The sequence below is a fragment of the Hemiscyllium ocellatum genome, chromosome 39 (genome assembly GCF_020745735.1).
Source record: "Hemiscyllium ocellatum isolate sHemOce1 chromosome 39, sHemOce1.pat.X.cur, whole genome shotgun sequence".
Lineage (NCBI taxonomy): Eukaryota > Metazoa > Chordata > Chondrichthyes > Orectolobiformes > Hemiscylliidae > Hemiscyllium > Hemiscyllium ocellatum.
The window spans coordinates 40,255,109-40,267,673 of NC_083439.1; the positions used below are offsets into that span (position 1 = coordinate 40,255,109).

General features: G+C 43.1%; 1 protein-coding gene across 1 annotated transcript in view; it reads left to right on the forward strand.

Annotated features, from left to right (window-relative positions):
- The window catches only part of LOC132834231 (mitochondrial adenyl nucleotide antiporter SLC25A23-like), a 61,846-nt gene that overhangs the window by 15,893 nt on the left and 33,388 nt on the right, over window positions 1-12,565 (forward strand). The window contains exon 4 of the mRNA XM_060852894.1: window positions 5,043-5,192. Coding sequence (XP_060708877.1) covers window positions 5,043-5,192 — 150 coding nt within the window. The remainder of the gene's footprint in view (window positions 1-5,042; window positions 5,193-12,565) is intronic.

Here is a 12,565-nt window from a genome sequence, read left to right on the forward strand (position 1 = left end):
GACAAACAAGGCAAGGGGATCAGAGGAACTTTGGTGTGTATGTACACCATTCTCTTAAGTGATTAGGACAAGTGTACAAATTGGTATATGCCTTTAATTTCAAGACATAAAATTTAAGAGCTTCAAGAGGAGGTAGTGCTAAAACTGTATAAATTGTTGGTTAGGCCACAGCTAGACTATTATGTACAGTTCCATAATCCACATTATAGAATCATAAAATCATATAATTCCTACAGTGTGGGATCAAGCCATTCAGCCCATTTAGCCACACCAATCCTCCAAAGAGCATCCCACCCAGACCCACCCCGCAAGCTCCCGTCCCACCAATCCTGTCTCTGTAACTCTACATTTTCCATCACCTAGCCTACACAACTATGGATGCACTAGACAATTTATCATCGCCAATCCACTTGACCTGCAGATCTTTGGACTGAAGTGATGTGATAGCACTATACCAGATACAAAGGAGATTTACCAGGATGTTGCCTGGGCTGGAGAGCTTCAGTTTTGATGAGAAATTGGGATAAAACAAAGAACTGTGGATGCTCAAATTCTGAAAAACGAACTAAAATTGCTGGAGGAACTCAACAAGTCTGGCGGTATCTGTGGGGAGAAAGCACAGTTAACATTTTGAGTCCAGTGACTCTTCTTCAAAATAGAGATTTTATTTGGTCAGACTGGGTTGTTTTCCTTAGAGCAGAGGAGATTGAAAGGGAACATGATTGAGATGTATAAAGTTATGACAGACATAGATAGGGCAGACAGGAATAAACTTTTCCCCTTGTTGAAGCGATAATTGACCAAGGGGCATAGATTTAAGGTAAGGGAAAGAAAGTATGGAGGCGATGTGAGGAATAGACTTTTTCACCCAGAAGGTAGTGGGAATATGGAACTCACTGCCTGGAAGGGTGATAGAAGCAGAAACCCTCATCATATTTAAGCATTTAGATGTGCACTTGCAGGAACTATAACAAACACTAAATTGGACAAACAGGCAGAAACTAGCCACCAGGATACATGAACATCAACTAGCCACAAAAAGACATGACCCACTCTCACTAGCATCCTTACATACGGATGAGGAAGGACACCACTTCAACTGACTTTAAATCTATGCTGTCTGGTTCTTGTTCCTTTGACAAGCAAGAACAGTATCTCCCTACCTACTCACTGTAGCCCGCTGGTGATTTTGAAAACCCCTCCTACTGCATCTCATCAAATCTTTCTACTCTCCAAAGAGAACAGTCCCAACTTCTTCAATTTGTCCTCACAACTGAAACTTCTCATCACTGGAACCATTCTTGCAAATCACCTCAACACTGTCTCCAATGCACTCACATTCCTTCCTACAGTACAGTACCAAATTTAACACAATACCGCAGCTCAAGTCCAACAAGTGTTTTATACAAATTTATCATCGCCTTGTTGCTCTTGTACTCTATGTCCCAACTGGGGCAACACATCCATTCCAGGACAAGCCAAACAGAGACACACACGAGAATTCCTGGAAGCATGACATTCCAGCCAGAACTCTATCAACAAATACATTGACTTGGATCCCATTTGCCACTCCTGAGGAAAAGAACAGGAAATGACATCACCATAGGAAATTATGTCACCACATGAAATGGCATCGCAAACCTAAGGAAACTCAAACGTATAGATAGAAAGTGGGCTACACCACCAGTCTTGCATCCAGAGGCCCACTGAAGATGTTATCTAGTGTGGTGATGAAATGTCTGAAAACGAACCTTCCAGCTCAGTGAGCAAACCTACATCCAGATGTACACTTATGATGACAAGGTATTATAGGCAATTGAGCCAAATGCTGAAAAATGGGATTAGAGTAGTTAGATGGGTGATTTCGATCAGTATAAACACAATGAGCTGAAAGGTGTTTTTCTATGGTGTAGATGCATATATCCAAGGCTGTTATGGGAGACAAAGGAGGAGATTGTTGGGGCCTTGGCAAAAATAATTAATAGTTCACTGGCCACAGGTTAAAGTGCAAAATGACTGGAGATTAGTTAATGCAGTTCCTTTGATCAAGAAGATCAGCAGCGTGGGGTAATTCTGATAAAAAATCTGAAGGACTGGATAATTCATACTTTGAAAGGCAGGGATTGATCAGTGATAGTGAGCATGAATTTGTTAGATGGAGATCTTGTCTGATTAATCTAATTGAATTTTTTGGAAAGGTGACTTAATATAATGATGAGGGTGGTGCATTCGATTTGGTTTACAGAGACTTCAGTAAAACCTTTGACAACATCCTGCATGAAAGGCTGGTCTAAAAGATAAGATTCCATGGAATTCAAATCAAGTTGGCAAACTGGATCCAAAATTGATTTATAAATAGGAGCTAACAGGTGATGGTGGAAGGTTATCTTTATAACTGGGAGCATGTGATCAGCAGTATAGCATAAGAATCGGTGCTCAGACCCTTGCTGTTTGTTATGTATGTTAACAACTTGAATGTGAATGTAGAAAGTATATTTAGTAAGTTTGCAGATAACATGAAAATCGATACTGAGAAGGATGGTGTTGGGTTAGATTCTGATATTAATCAGCTGGCAAATTGGCTGAACAGTTGTAGATGGAATTTAATCCTAAGTATAAGGTGATACATTTTGGAATGCCTAAAAAGGGAAGGACATATGCAATGAATGGCAGTTCCCTAAGTAGTACTGAGGAAGAATGGGATCTTGGTGGTTAAGTCCATAGATCCCTAAAGATATCAGCACAGGTAGACAGAGTAATGAAGAAGGTATACAGGATGCTTGCATTCATTAGGCAGCAAGCAAGGATGACTTCTTACTACTTTATAAAATATTGGTTAGGCCACAGATGGAATATTGCATGCAGTATGTTGCCACAGTATTGGAAGGACATGATTGCACTGGAGAGGTTGCAGAGGAGACTCACCAGGATATTGTCTGGGATGGAAAGTCTTGATTATGAGGAGAGACTGGATAGGCTAAGTATGTTTTCCTTGGAGCATTGGTAATTTAGATCGTGAGAATCTTTTCCCTAGGGCAAATATGTTTAAGACCAGAGAGCATAACCTGGTGAGGAGCAAATGACTTTGAGGCGTTCTGAGAAAAAAAATTCAGCTAGAGGGTGGTAGAAATATGGAACATGCTGCCTGAGAGAGTGGTAGCGTCTGGATGAATACTTAAAATGCCAGGCATAGTAAACTATGGACCAGGTCCACGTGAATGGTGTTCATTGGTTGGCGTAAACATGGTGAGCTGAAAGTCTTGTTTCTATGTTGCATGACTCTATGGCTTTATGAGCTCGCAATGATTCTATGATCAAGTAAAAGTGTTCAATGATACTTGAGGGGAGTAAGGGTGGAAATTGCACTGGCCATAATTTTTTAATGCTCCTGAGGGATAGGAGTAGTGCCAGCAATGTGGAGAATTGTAAATTTCACAGTCTTTTTCAACAAAGGATGTGAGAATAAGCTCAGCAAGCACAGGCCATTCAGTTCCAGAAATAATGCTGTGGACTTCAGTTTACAGGTACATTTTCAAAAAACTAGCAGCTTTCTGTTTCTTTTATTTCTTGAATAGTGGTGATAGATTTGCAGCTTTCTAACCTGTTGAGGCATTTTTGGAGTCTTTGAAATGTTGGAAGATTACAACCCATTCTTTCTGTACTCACTTCCTTCAGACATTTGGATGCAGACCATCAGATCCAGAGGATTTGGCATCCTTTAGTCCCATTGGGAGACTCAAGTCTACTCATGGTAAACTCACAGAGATCTGCTATTGTCTCCAGTCATAAATACTTTACATCTTATCGCCATCAAAACAATCTAAACCTTGCTTTTCTCTTGAACAATCAAACCATACTGTCAGGCAGGGTACAGAACAGATCACATGACCCCATTTATTTAACCTGCTGTCCCAAAATTCTTGTTATCCTTGCAATAATAACAATCTTAGCTCTTGGAATAAAAAGTTGTTTTCATTAGGAATGCAATGTATGGAAAGCTGATGAATGCAACCTGAAATTGTAGCTTTAAATGCAAGCCAATGGGAAAAGAGCAGGGAATTGACCTTTGAAAATGCCAATGCAGACCTGATGGGCTGATTGGCTTCTTTTTGTGCTTAGCTATTTTTGATTCTAAGTGCTAGTCACATCAACCACTAACTCAGTTGGCTGGATGGCTGGTTTTCATTGACATAAACATTGTGGGTTCAATTCCTGTACTGGCTGAGGTTACAATGCAAGACTCATATTTGCAAATTTACATTCTCATTTTCTGAGGCATGGTGGCCTTCAGGTTAAACCACCATCAGTTGTCTCTCTCTGACAGCAGGATTTTATTTTACTTACAACTATGCCACCAGCCCCAACTATGTTGGGGGGGGGGGGGGGGGGGGGTGATGGGGTGAAATAACTCAGCAAGTCACCCTTTATTTATACACAGATGATCTCTGACTTTAGTATTGCCTCATTCCAGAGTCAAGCACCAGAGTCTCTCTGACACTCACCCTTTTTATCTGTCAGCCAGGACTCCCTGATTGGACCAGATTAACAGCCCTAATTGGGGAACTCATATTCTCTGAAGTCCAGCTGGCTGACCTTATCTCAGTCACTAAAGGGAGAAGTACAACAATTGCATAAATCAACAAAATATAGCACACTGAATTACAATACATTTTATAACATGTGCTATTACACTGCAACATTGCAAAATGCTGTACAACACTGCTTTATATCACACAATTACAACAGTGCCTCACAACATGATATTTCAACCCCAGGTTACAGCATAACTACAGGAGGAGATTGTTGGGGCCTTGGCAAAAATAATTAATAGTTCACTGGCCACAGGTTAAAGTGCAAAATGACTGGAGATTAGTTAATGCAGTTCCTTTGATCACACAATTACAACAGTGCCTCACAACATGATATTTCAACCCCAGGTTACAGCATTGCCCTACTGCCTTATAAAATTGTAAGATTAGATTAGATAAAATTAGATTAAAGGGGAGTTTGGTTGTTAACAATCCTGATACCCTTTTCTCTAGGTGTACGCTGCAAAACAGCATCTGAACCTGGTCAGCAGCTGGAAGGCAATGGTGGAAGAAGGTGGCTACCTCTCACTCTGGAGAGGAAATGGAATGAATGTGACAAAGATAGCACCAGAGACTGGCATCAAGTTTCTGGCTTATGATCAGGTAATTGGCACTTTTCAGGGAATTTTCTTCTCAGAAATTTTTAGACATTTATTTTGTAAATTTTATTTCATGAATATAAGTACTGACCTCATTTGACTCAAGACTGTAATACTGTTACAACACAGCGATGAACCCTTCTGTTAATGAAACCAAATGCTCAGAAAAGCTCACCTCACTCCATAATCTGTTAAAATATGAGTGACAGAGAAGCCCCAAATTCCACTATTTAAAGAAAATTATATTAATGTATTATTTACCTCGAAGCGTGAACACTAAACAACATCTATTCACAACTCCAAACACCCCTCTTTCTCTTAACTGCTTATTAACTACCTCCAATAATATACTGTTTCAATAAACACTTATTAAAATTACACTAACTTAATTTCAAAACCATACAGTGGCTGTCATTGTCAGTATATTTCTTCTTCGGCTGAAGATTTCCCTGGGTTGTCTTCTTTCTTTCACTGCAAATGTGTTTCATATGAAAAGGTTCCTTTGATAGAGAGTGTTCCTAATTTCTTGGATCTGTCTTGATGGCAGTTACTCTGTCTGACTAATGGAGGCATGGGATTGAGGGTGATTTGGTGATTTGGATCAGAAATTGGCTAACTGAAAGAAGACAAAGGGTGTTGGTTGATAGGAAATGTTCATCCGGGGTTCAGTTACTAGTGGTGTACTGCAAGGATCTGTTTTGGGGCCACTGCTGTTTGTCATATTTATAATTGACCTGGATGAGGGCTTATAAGGATGGCTTAGTAAATTTGTGGATGACACTAAGGTTGGTGGAGTTGTAGATATTGCTGAAGGATGTTGCAGGTTACAGAGGGACATGGATAAGCTGCAGAGCTGGGCTGAGAGGTGGCAAATAGAGTTTAAAGCAGAAAAGTGTGAGCTGATTCACTTTGGAAGGAGTCACAGAAATAAAGAGTACTCGGTTCATGGTAAGATTCTTGGTAGAATAGTTGAACAGAGAGATCTCAGTGTCCATGTACATAAATCCCTTCAAGGTGCCACCCAGGTTGGTAGGGTTGTGAAGATGGCATACACTGTGTTAGCTTTTAATGGTAGAGGGATTGAGTTTAGAAGCAATGAGGTCATGTTGCAGCTGTACAAAACTCTGGTGCAGCCACACTTGGAGTATTGTGTACAGTTCTGGTATTCTAGGAAGGATGTGGAAGCTTTGGAAAGGGGTCAGGGGAGATTTACCAGGATGTTGCCTGGTATGGAGGGAAGGTCTTATGAGGAAAGGGTGAGAGAAAAGAAGGACCCTTCCAGCTCTCCCTCTGGAACCTAACTGATCAAACTACTGAGTGGAAATGCTGTGCAAATACACAATGTCTCAAGTGTTGCTTTTTTTGTTAAGGTGCAGAGAGAATAAAGACAGAAACACAGTAACATGCATTTAGACACACAGAAGAACAAACAAAAGGTTACAGGTACATACAGAGATACACAGACAGCAAGGCACATACACAGGCACACAGAGACCAACACACAGTCACACTCAAAAGGTGGAATCTTATAGAGGCACGAATTATGTGAGCTCTAGTGTGATGTATGGTAGAACTGAACAAGAAGTCTGTTGAGAACCATCCTCGCAACAGTAGCAACTTGTACCATCTTTTATGCTTTTCACAAGCAGCATGATGAGATTCTCAATTGGCAGCGTGTGTTGCTAATTAAAGGGGATAATTGTTTGTTTTACAACTTGGGCCCAACTCATCTCATTAATATTCACCTTCCTGTCTTGCAAAAACTTGCTAAACAAGCTGAACGTTGAGAGAATTCGACTGGAAACCAGAGTGAGCTCCTGGCGAAATCAGCATGTTTGTTCTGGCACTGGGCACCAAAATCACAGGGCATACTCCATGAGCACGAGCCACATGCGCCCCATATTCACATGCATTAGTATCTGATATGTGCTAGCTTCTAAGAACACTCATAACACATCTCCAATCCAGTTACATGACACTTCTGCACATCGGGCTGCAGTGATAACTTTCGTTGTAATGCTACAGGAAGGATACTGAGTGCTCAGGGACACACACCCAGTTCATGGACTGGACTGGGCTGCATCTCCAGGCTCTTCACTTACTCTTGTGGCACTCACTCACTCACACACAGCCTTTTTGTGCTTTGCCTCCTCAGCCAGAGATTTGAGGCTTTTATAGTTTCTGCCTGCCTTGCCACAATAGAAGGAAGCCTGTCATGGTTATCAGCAGGCCTCAGTCAAATCAATTTTTTGTTTGGAGAGTCCCTGGACTCAGTGCTGAGCATTGCTGCCTCACAGCACCAGGAACCTGGGTTTGACTCCTACCTTGGGTGACTGTCTGTGTGGAGTTCTATTCTTCCAGTGGGAGAATATTCTCCCAGTGTCTGCATGGGTTTCCTCCGGGTGATCCGGTTTCCTCCCACTGTCCAAAGATGTGCAGGTTAGGCGAATTGACCATGCTAAATTGTCCACAGTGTTAGGTGCATTAGTCAAGAGTAAGTGTAGGGAAATAGGTCTGGGTGGGTTACTCTTTGAAGGGTCAGTGTGGACTTGTTGAGCCAAATGCCTGTTTCTAACTGTAAGGAAGCTAACTTAATCTAATCAAGTCTTCAGTACCAGTGTAGGGCTATAGAAATGCTCTGTCAGCCATTCAGGGCATCAGAATCAGGATGCTGTCCATGTAGAAGTTGGGAGGTGAATGCTGGGCACTTTGAATTTTTCTGCCCAAGATTGAGCCATTTTCTTCCTGGAATGAGAGAGATGTGAGAGGTGAAAGTGGGAGGCACATTTCTATAGCTGGTACACGTGAAGAGGTGTCTAAGTGACTGGGCAGTGCAGAGGGTTAGCTATGTTAGCTGTGTTTGGGATTGGCGACAGCAAATGAAGGAACATGTTTTGGGCAGTAGTGAGAGTGGCAGAGCATGCGCTTTGGTGAGAGGTGGGGATAATAGCAGAGATAGTGTGAGTGTGAGCTATGAATCAAGAGTGTGGTGCTGGAAAAGCACAGCAGGTTAGGCAGTATTCGAGGAGCAGGAAAATCGACATTTCAGGCAAAAGCCCTTCATCAGGGGCTAGAGGGAAGATGGTAACACACATGCTGGCAGAAAGGAGAAGATCAGTGATTTTTTTTTACATTGCTGTGAATTCTTCCAATAGCTGAGAATTTATGACCTGGATGGCAAATTCAGACAAGGTTGGCAGGGTCTGGTGTCTGCTGGTCCTGGGGTAAGAGAAAGTCCTGCCTCTGCACTAGCCAATCCAGTAGGACTTCAAGGTCCTGCCACAAAATAGGGCACAAATTTTTCCCTGTTTACCACTTCCTGGACAAATAGTAGGAACTGTCTGTGCCGTTCAGCTCCATTAGATGGTGATTGTTCGGGTATATAACAGACTTTAAAGACGATCAGGGATGCTGGTCTTTCCATAGACATTCTTAGACTGGCAAGATATTCTGGGAACAAAGTGTGGTAAGATAGGATGGAAATTGAGTTTGAGATATGCCATACACAGACACAGAATCCATGCGCATATTCAAATAGACATGGAAGCAGTAAATAAAAACCGTGGATGCTTTAAATCAGAAACTAAAACAGAAGTTTCTGGAAAAGCTCAGCAGGTCTGGTAGCATTTACATAGAACATAGAAAAATACAGCACAGTACAGGCCCTTTGGCCCTCGATGTTGCGCCGACTGAGGCCTACCTAACCTACACTAGCCCAATAACCTCCATATGCTTATCCAATGCCCGCTTAAATGACCATAAAGAGGGAGAGTCCACCACTGCTACTGGCAGGGCATTCCATGAACTCACAACCTGCTGAGTAAAGAATCTACCCCTAACATCTGTCCTATACCTACCACCCCTTAATTTAAAGCTGTGTCCCCTAGTAACAGCTGACTCCATTAGCGGAAAAAGGTTCTCACTGTCAACCCTATCTAAACCCCTAATGATCTTGTACACCTCTATCAAATCTCCCCTAAACCTTCTTTTCTCCAATGAGAACAGCCCCAAGTGCCTCAGCCTTTCCTCATACGATCTTGCTACCATGCCAGGCAACATCCTGGTAAACCTCCTCTGCACTCGTTCCAATGCCTCCACATCTTTCCTATAGTATGGCGACCAAAACTGCACACAATACTCCAGATGAGGCCGCACCAGAGTCTTATACAACTGCAACATGACCTCAGGACTCCGGAACTCAATTCCTCTACCAATAAAGCCCAGTACACCATATGCCTTCTTCACAGCACTATTTATCTGGGTGGCAACTTTCAGAGATCTGTGTACATGGACACCAAGATCCCTCTGCTCATCCACACTACCAAGTATCCGACCATTAGCCCGGTAATCCATCTTCTTGTTACTCCTATCAAAGTGAATGACTTCACACTTAGCTACATTGAACTCCATTTGCCACCTTTCTGCCCAGCTCTGCAACTTATCTATATCCCGCTGTAACCTGCCACATCCTTCTTCGCTGTCCACAACTCCACCGACTTTTGTGTCATCCACAAACTTGCTCACCCAGCTTTCAAGCCCCTCCTCTAGGTCATTTATAAAAATGACAAACAGCAATGGTCCCAAAACAGATCCGTGTGGAACACCGCTAGTAACTGCACTCCAAGATGAACCTATACCATCAACTACTACCCTCTGTCTCCTTCCAGCCAGCCAATTCCTAATCCAAACCTCTAATGCACCCTCAATGCCATACCTCCGTAGTTTTTGCATTAGCCTACCATGGGGTACCTTATCGAACGCCTTGCTAAAATCCATATATACCACATCTACTGCTTTACCCTCGTCCACTTCCTTGGTCACCTTCTCAAAGAACTCAATAAAGTTTGTGAGGCACGACCTGCCTTTCACAAAACCATGCTGACTATCCTTGATCACATTATTCCTATCTAGATGTTCATAAATCCTATCCCTTACAATTCTCTCTAAGACTTTGCCCACAACAGAGGTGAGACTCACTGGCCTATAGTTACTAGGGCTATCCCTACTCTCCTTCTTGAACAAGGGGACCACATTCGCTATCCTCCAGTCTTCTGGCACTATTCCCGTAGACAACGACGACATAAAAATCAAGGCCAATGGCTCCGCTATCTCCTCCCTAGCTTCCCAGAGGATCCTAGGATAAATGCCATCAGACCCAGGGGACTTATCTATTTTCATCCTTTCCAGTATTCCCCAAACCTCTTCCCTACATACCTCAAGGAAATCCATTCTAATCACTTGTGACTCAATATTCACATCAGCAACAGTGTCCTGTTCCTGAGTGAATACTGATGAAAAGTATTGATTTCGTGCCTCTCCAATCTCCTCCGCCTCCACGCACAACTTCCCACTACTATCCTTGACTGGACCGATACCTACCCTAGTTATCCTTTTATTCCTGACATACCTATAGAAAGCCTTTGGGTTTTCCCTAATCCTACCAACTAAGGACTTTTCATGTCCCCTTCTCGCTGCTCTTAGCTCTCTCTTTAGATCCTTCCTGGCTACCTTATGACTCTCAATCACCCCAACTGAACCTTCACGCCTCATCTTTAGATAGGCCGCCCTCTTCCCTTTCACAAGGGATTCCTATTCCTTATTAAACCACGGCTCCCTCACAAGACCCTTTACTCCCTGCCTGACTGGTACATACTTATCAGTCATTAGCTGTTCCTTGAACAATCTCCACATATCATTTGTGTTCTTCCCTTGAAGCCTATTTTTCCAATCCACGCATCCTAAGTCATGCCTCACCCCATCATAATTTCCCTGCCCCCAGCTATAACTCTTGCCCTGCAGTGCACACTTATCCCTCTCCATCACTAGAGTAAAAGTCACCGAGTTGTGGTCACTATCCCCAAAGTGCTCATCTACCTCCAAGTCTAACACCTGGCCTGGTTCATTACCTAGAACCAAATCCAGTATAGCCTCACCTCTTGTTGGCCTGTCTACACATTGTGTAAAAAATGAGGTCTGCAGATGCTGGAGATCACAGCTGAAAATGTGTTGCTGGTCAAAGCACAGCAGGCCAGGCAGCATCTCAGGAATAGAGAATTCGACGTTTCGAGCATAAGCCCTTCATCAGGAATGAGAGAGAGTAGCCAAGCAGGCTAAGATAAAAGATAGGGAGGAGGGACTTGGGGGAGGGGCGATGGAGGTACCTGGGGGGTGCAATGAGAGAGAGACTCACTGAAATCCTTGTAGAGGGAGGAAGAGAGCTTCTTCAAGGAAGGCATCCTTGTAAGAGGATTCGCAGTAGGTTAAAATCTTCTAGTAAAAAAATGAGGTCTGCAGATGCTGGAGATCACAGCTGAAAATGTGTTGCTGGTCAAAGCACAGCAGGCCAGGCAGCATCTCAGGCATAGAGAATTCGACGTTTCGAGCATAAGCCCTTCATCAGGAATGAGAGAGAGTAGCCAAGCAGGCTAAGATAAAAGGTAGGGAGGAGGGACTTGGGGGAGGGGCGATGGAGGTACCTGGGGGGTGCAGTGAGAGAGAGACTCACTGAAATCCTTGTAGAGGGAGGAAGAGAGCTTCTTCAAGGAAGGCATCCTTGTAAGAGGATTCGCAGTAGGTTAAAATCTTCGAGTAAAAAATGAGGTCTGCAGATGCTGGAGATCACAGCTGAAAATGTGTTGCTGGTCAAAGCACAGCAGGCCAGGCAGCATCTCAGGAATAGAGAATACGACGTTTGATCTCCAGCATCTGCAGACCTCATTTTTTACTCGAAGATTTTAACCTACTGCGAATCCTCTTACAAGGATGCCTTCCTTGAAGAAGCTCTCTTCCTCCCTCTACAAGGATTTCAGTGAGTCTCTCTCTCACTGCACCCCCCAGGTACCTCCATCGCCCCTCCCCCAAGTCCCTCCTCCCTACCTTTTATCTTAGCCTGCTTGGCTACTCTCTCTCATTCCTGATGAAGGGCTTATGCTCGAAACGTCGAATTCTCTATTCCTGAGATGCTGCCTGGCCTGCTGTGCTTTGACCAGCAACACATTTTCAGCTGTCTACAGATTGTTTCAGGAAACCCTCCTACACATATTGGACAAACACCGATCCATCTAACGAACTCGAATTTGTGCAGAGAAATCAGAGCTAATGTTTCAGATCCAGTGACCTGCCTCAGACATGGAAACACATGTGCAGGCATACAGAGACCTATGCACAGACACGTAAAAAAGCGAATGCATGCATACAAGGGAGCACACACATAGAAATGTGCATGGAACCAGAAAGAGATGAACAAAGATGCAGAGGGACACCCACAATACAGAGCAGACATATAAAGAATTAAACACAGAGACAGCAAGCATGATGGACAGCAGAGACATGGAAATATTGCAGATCCACATATATGCAGAGAATGACACAGAAATG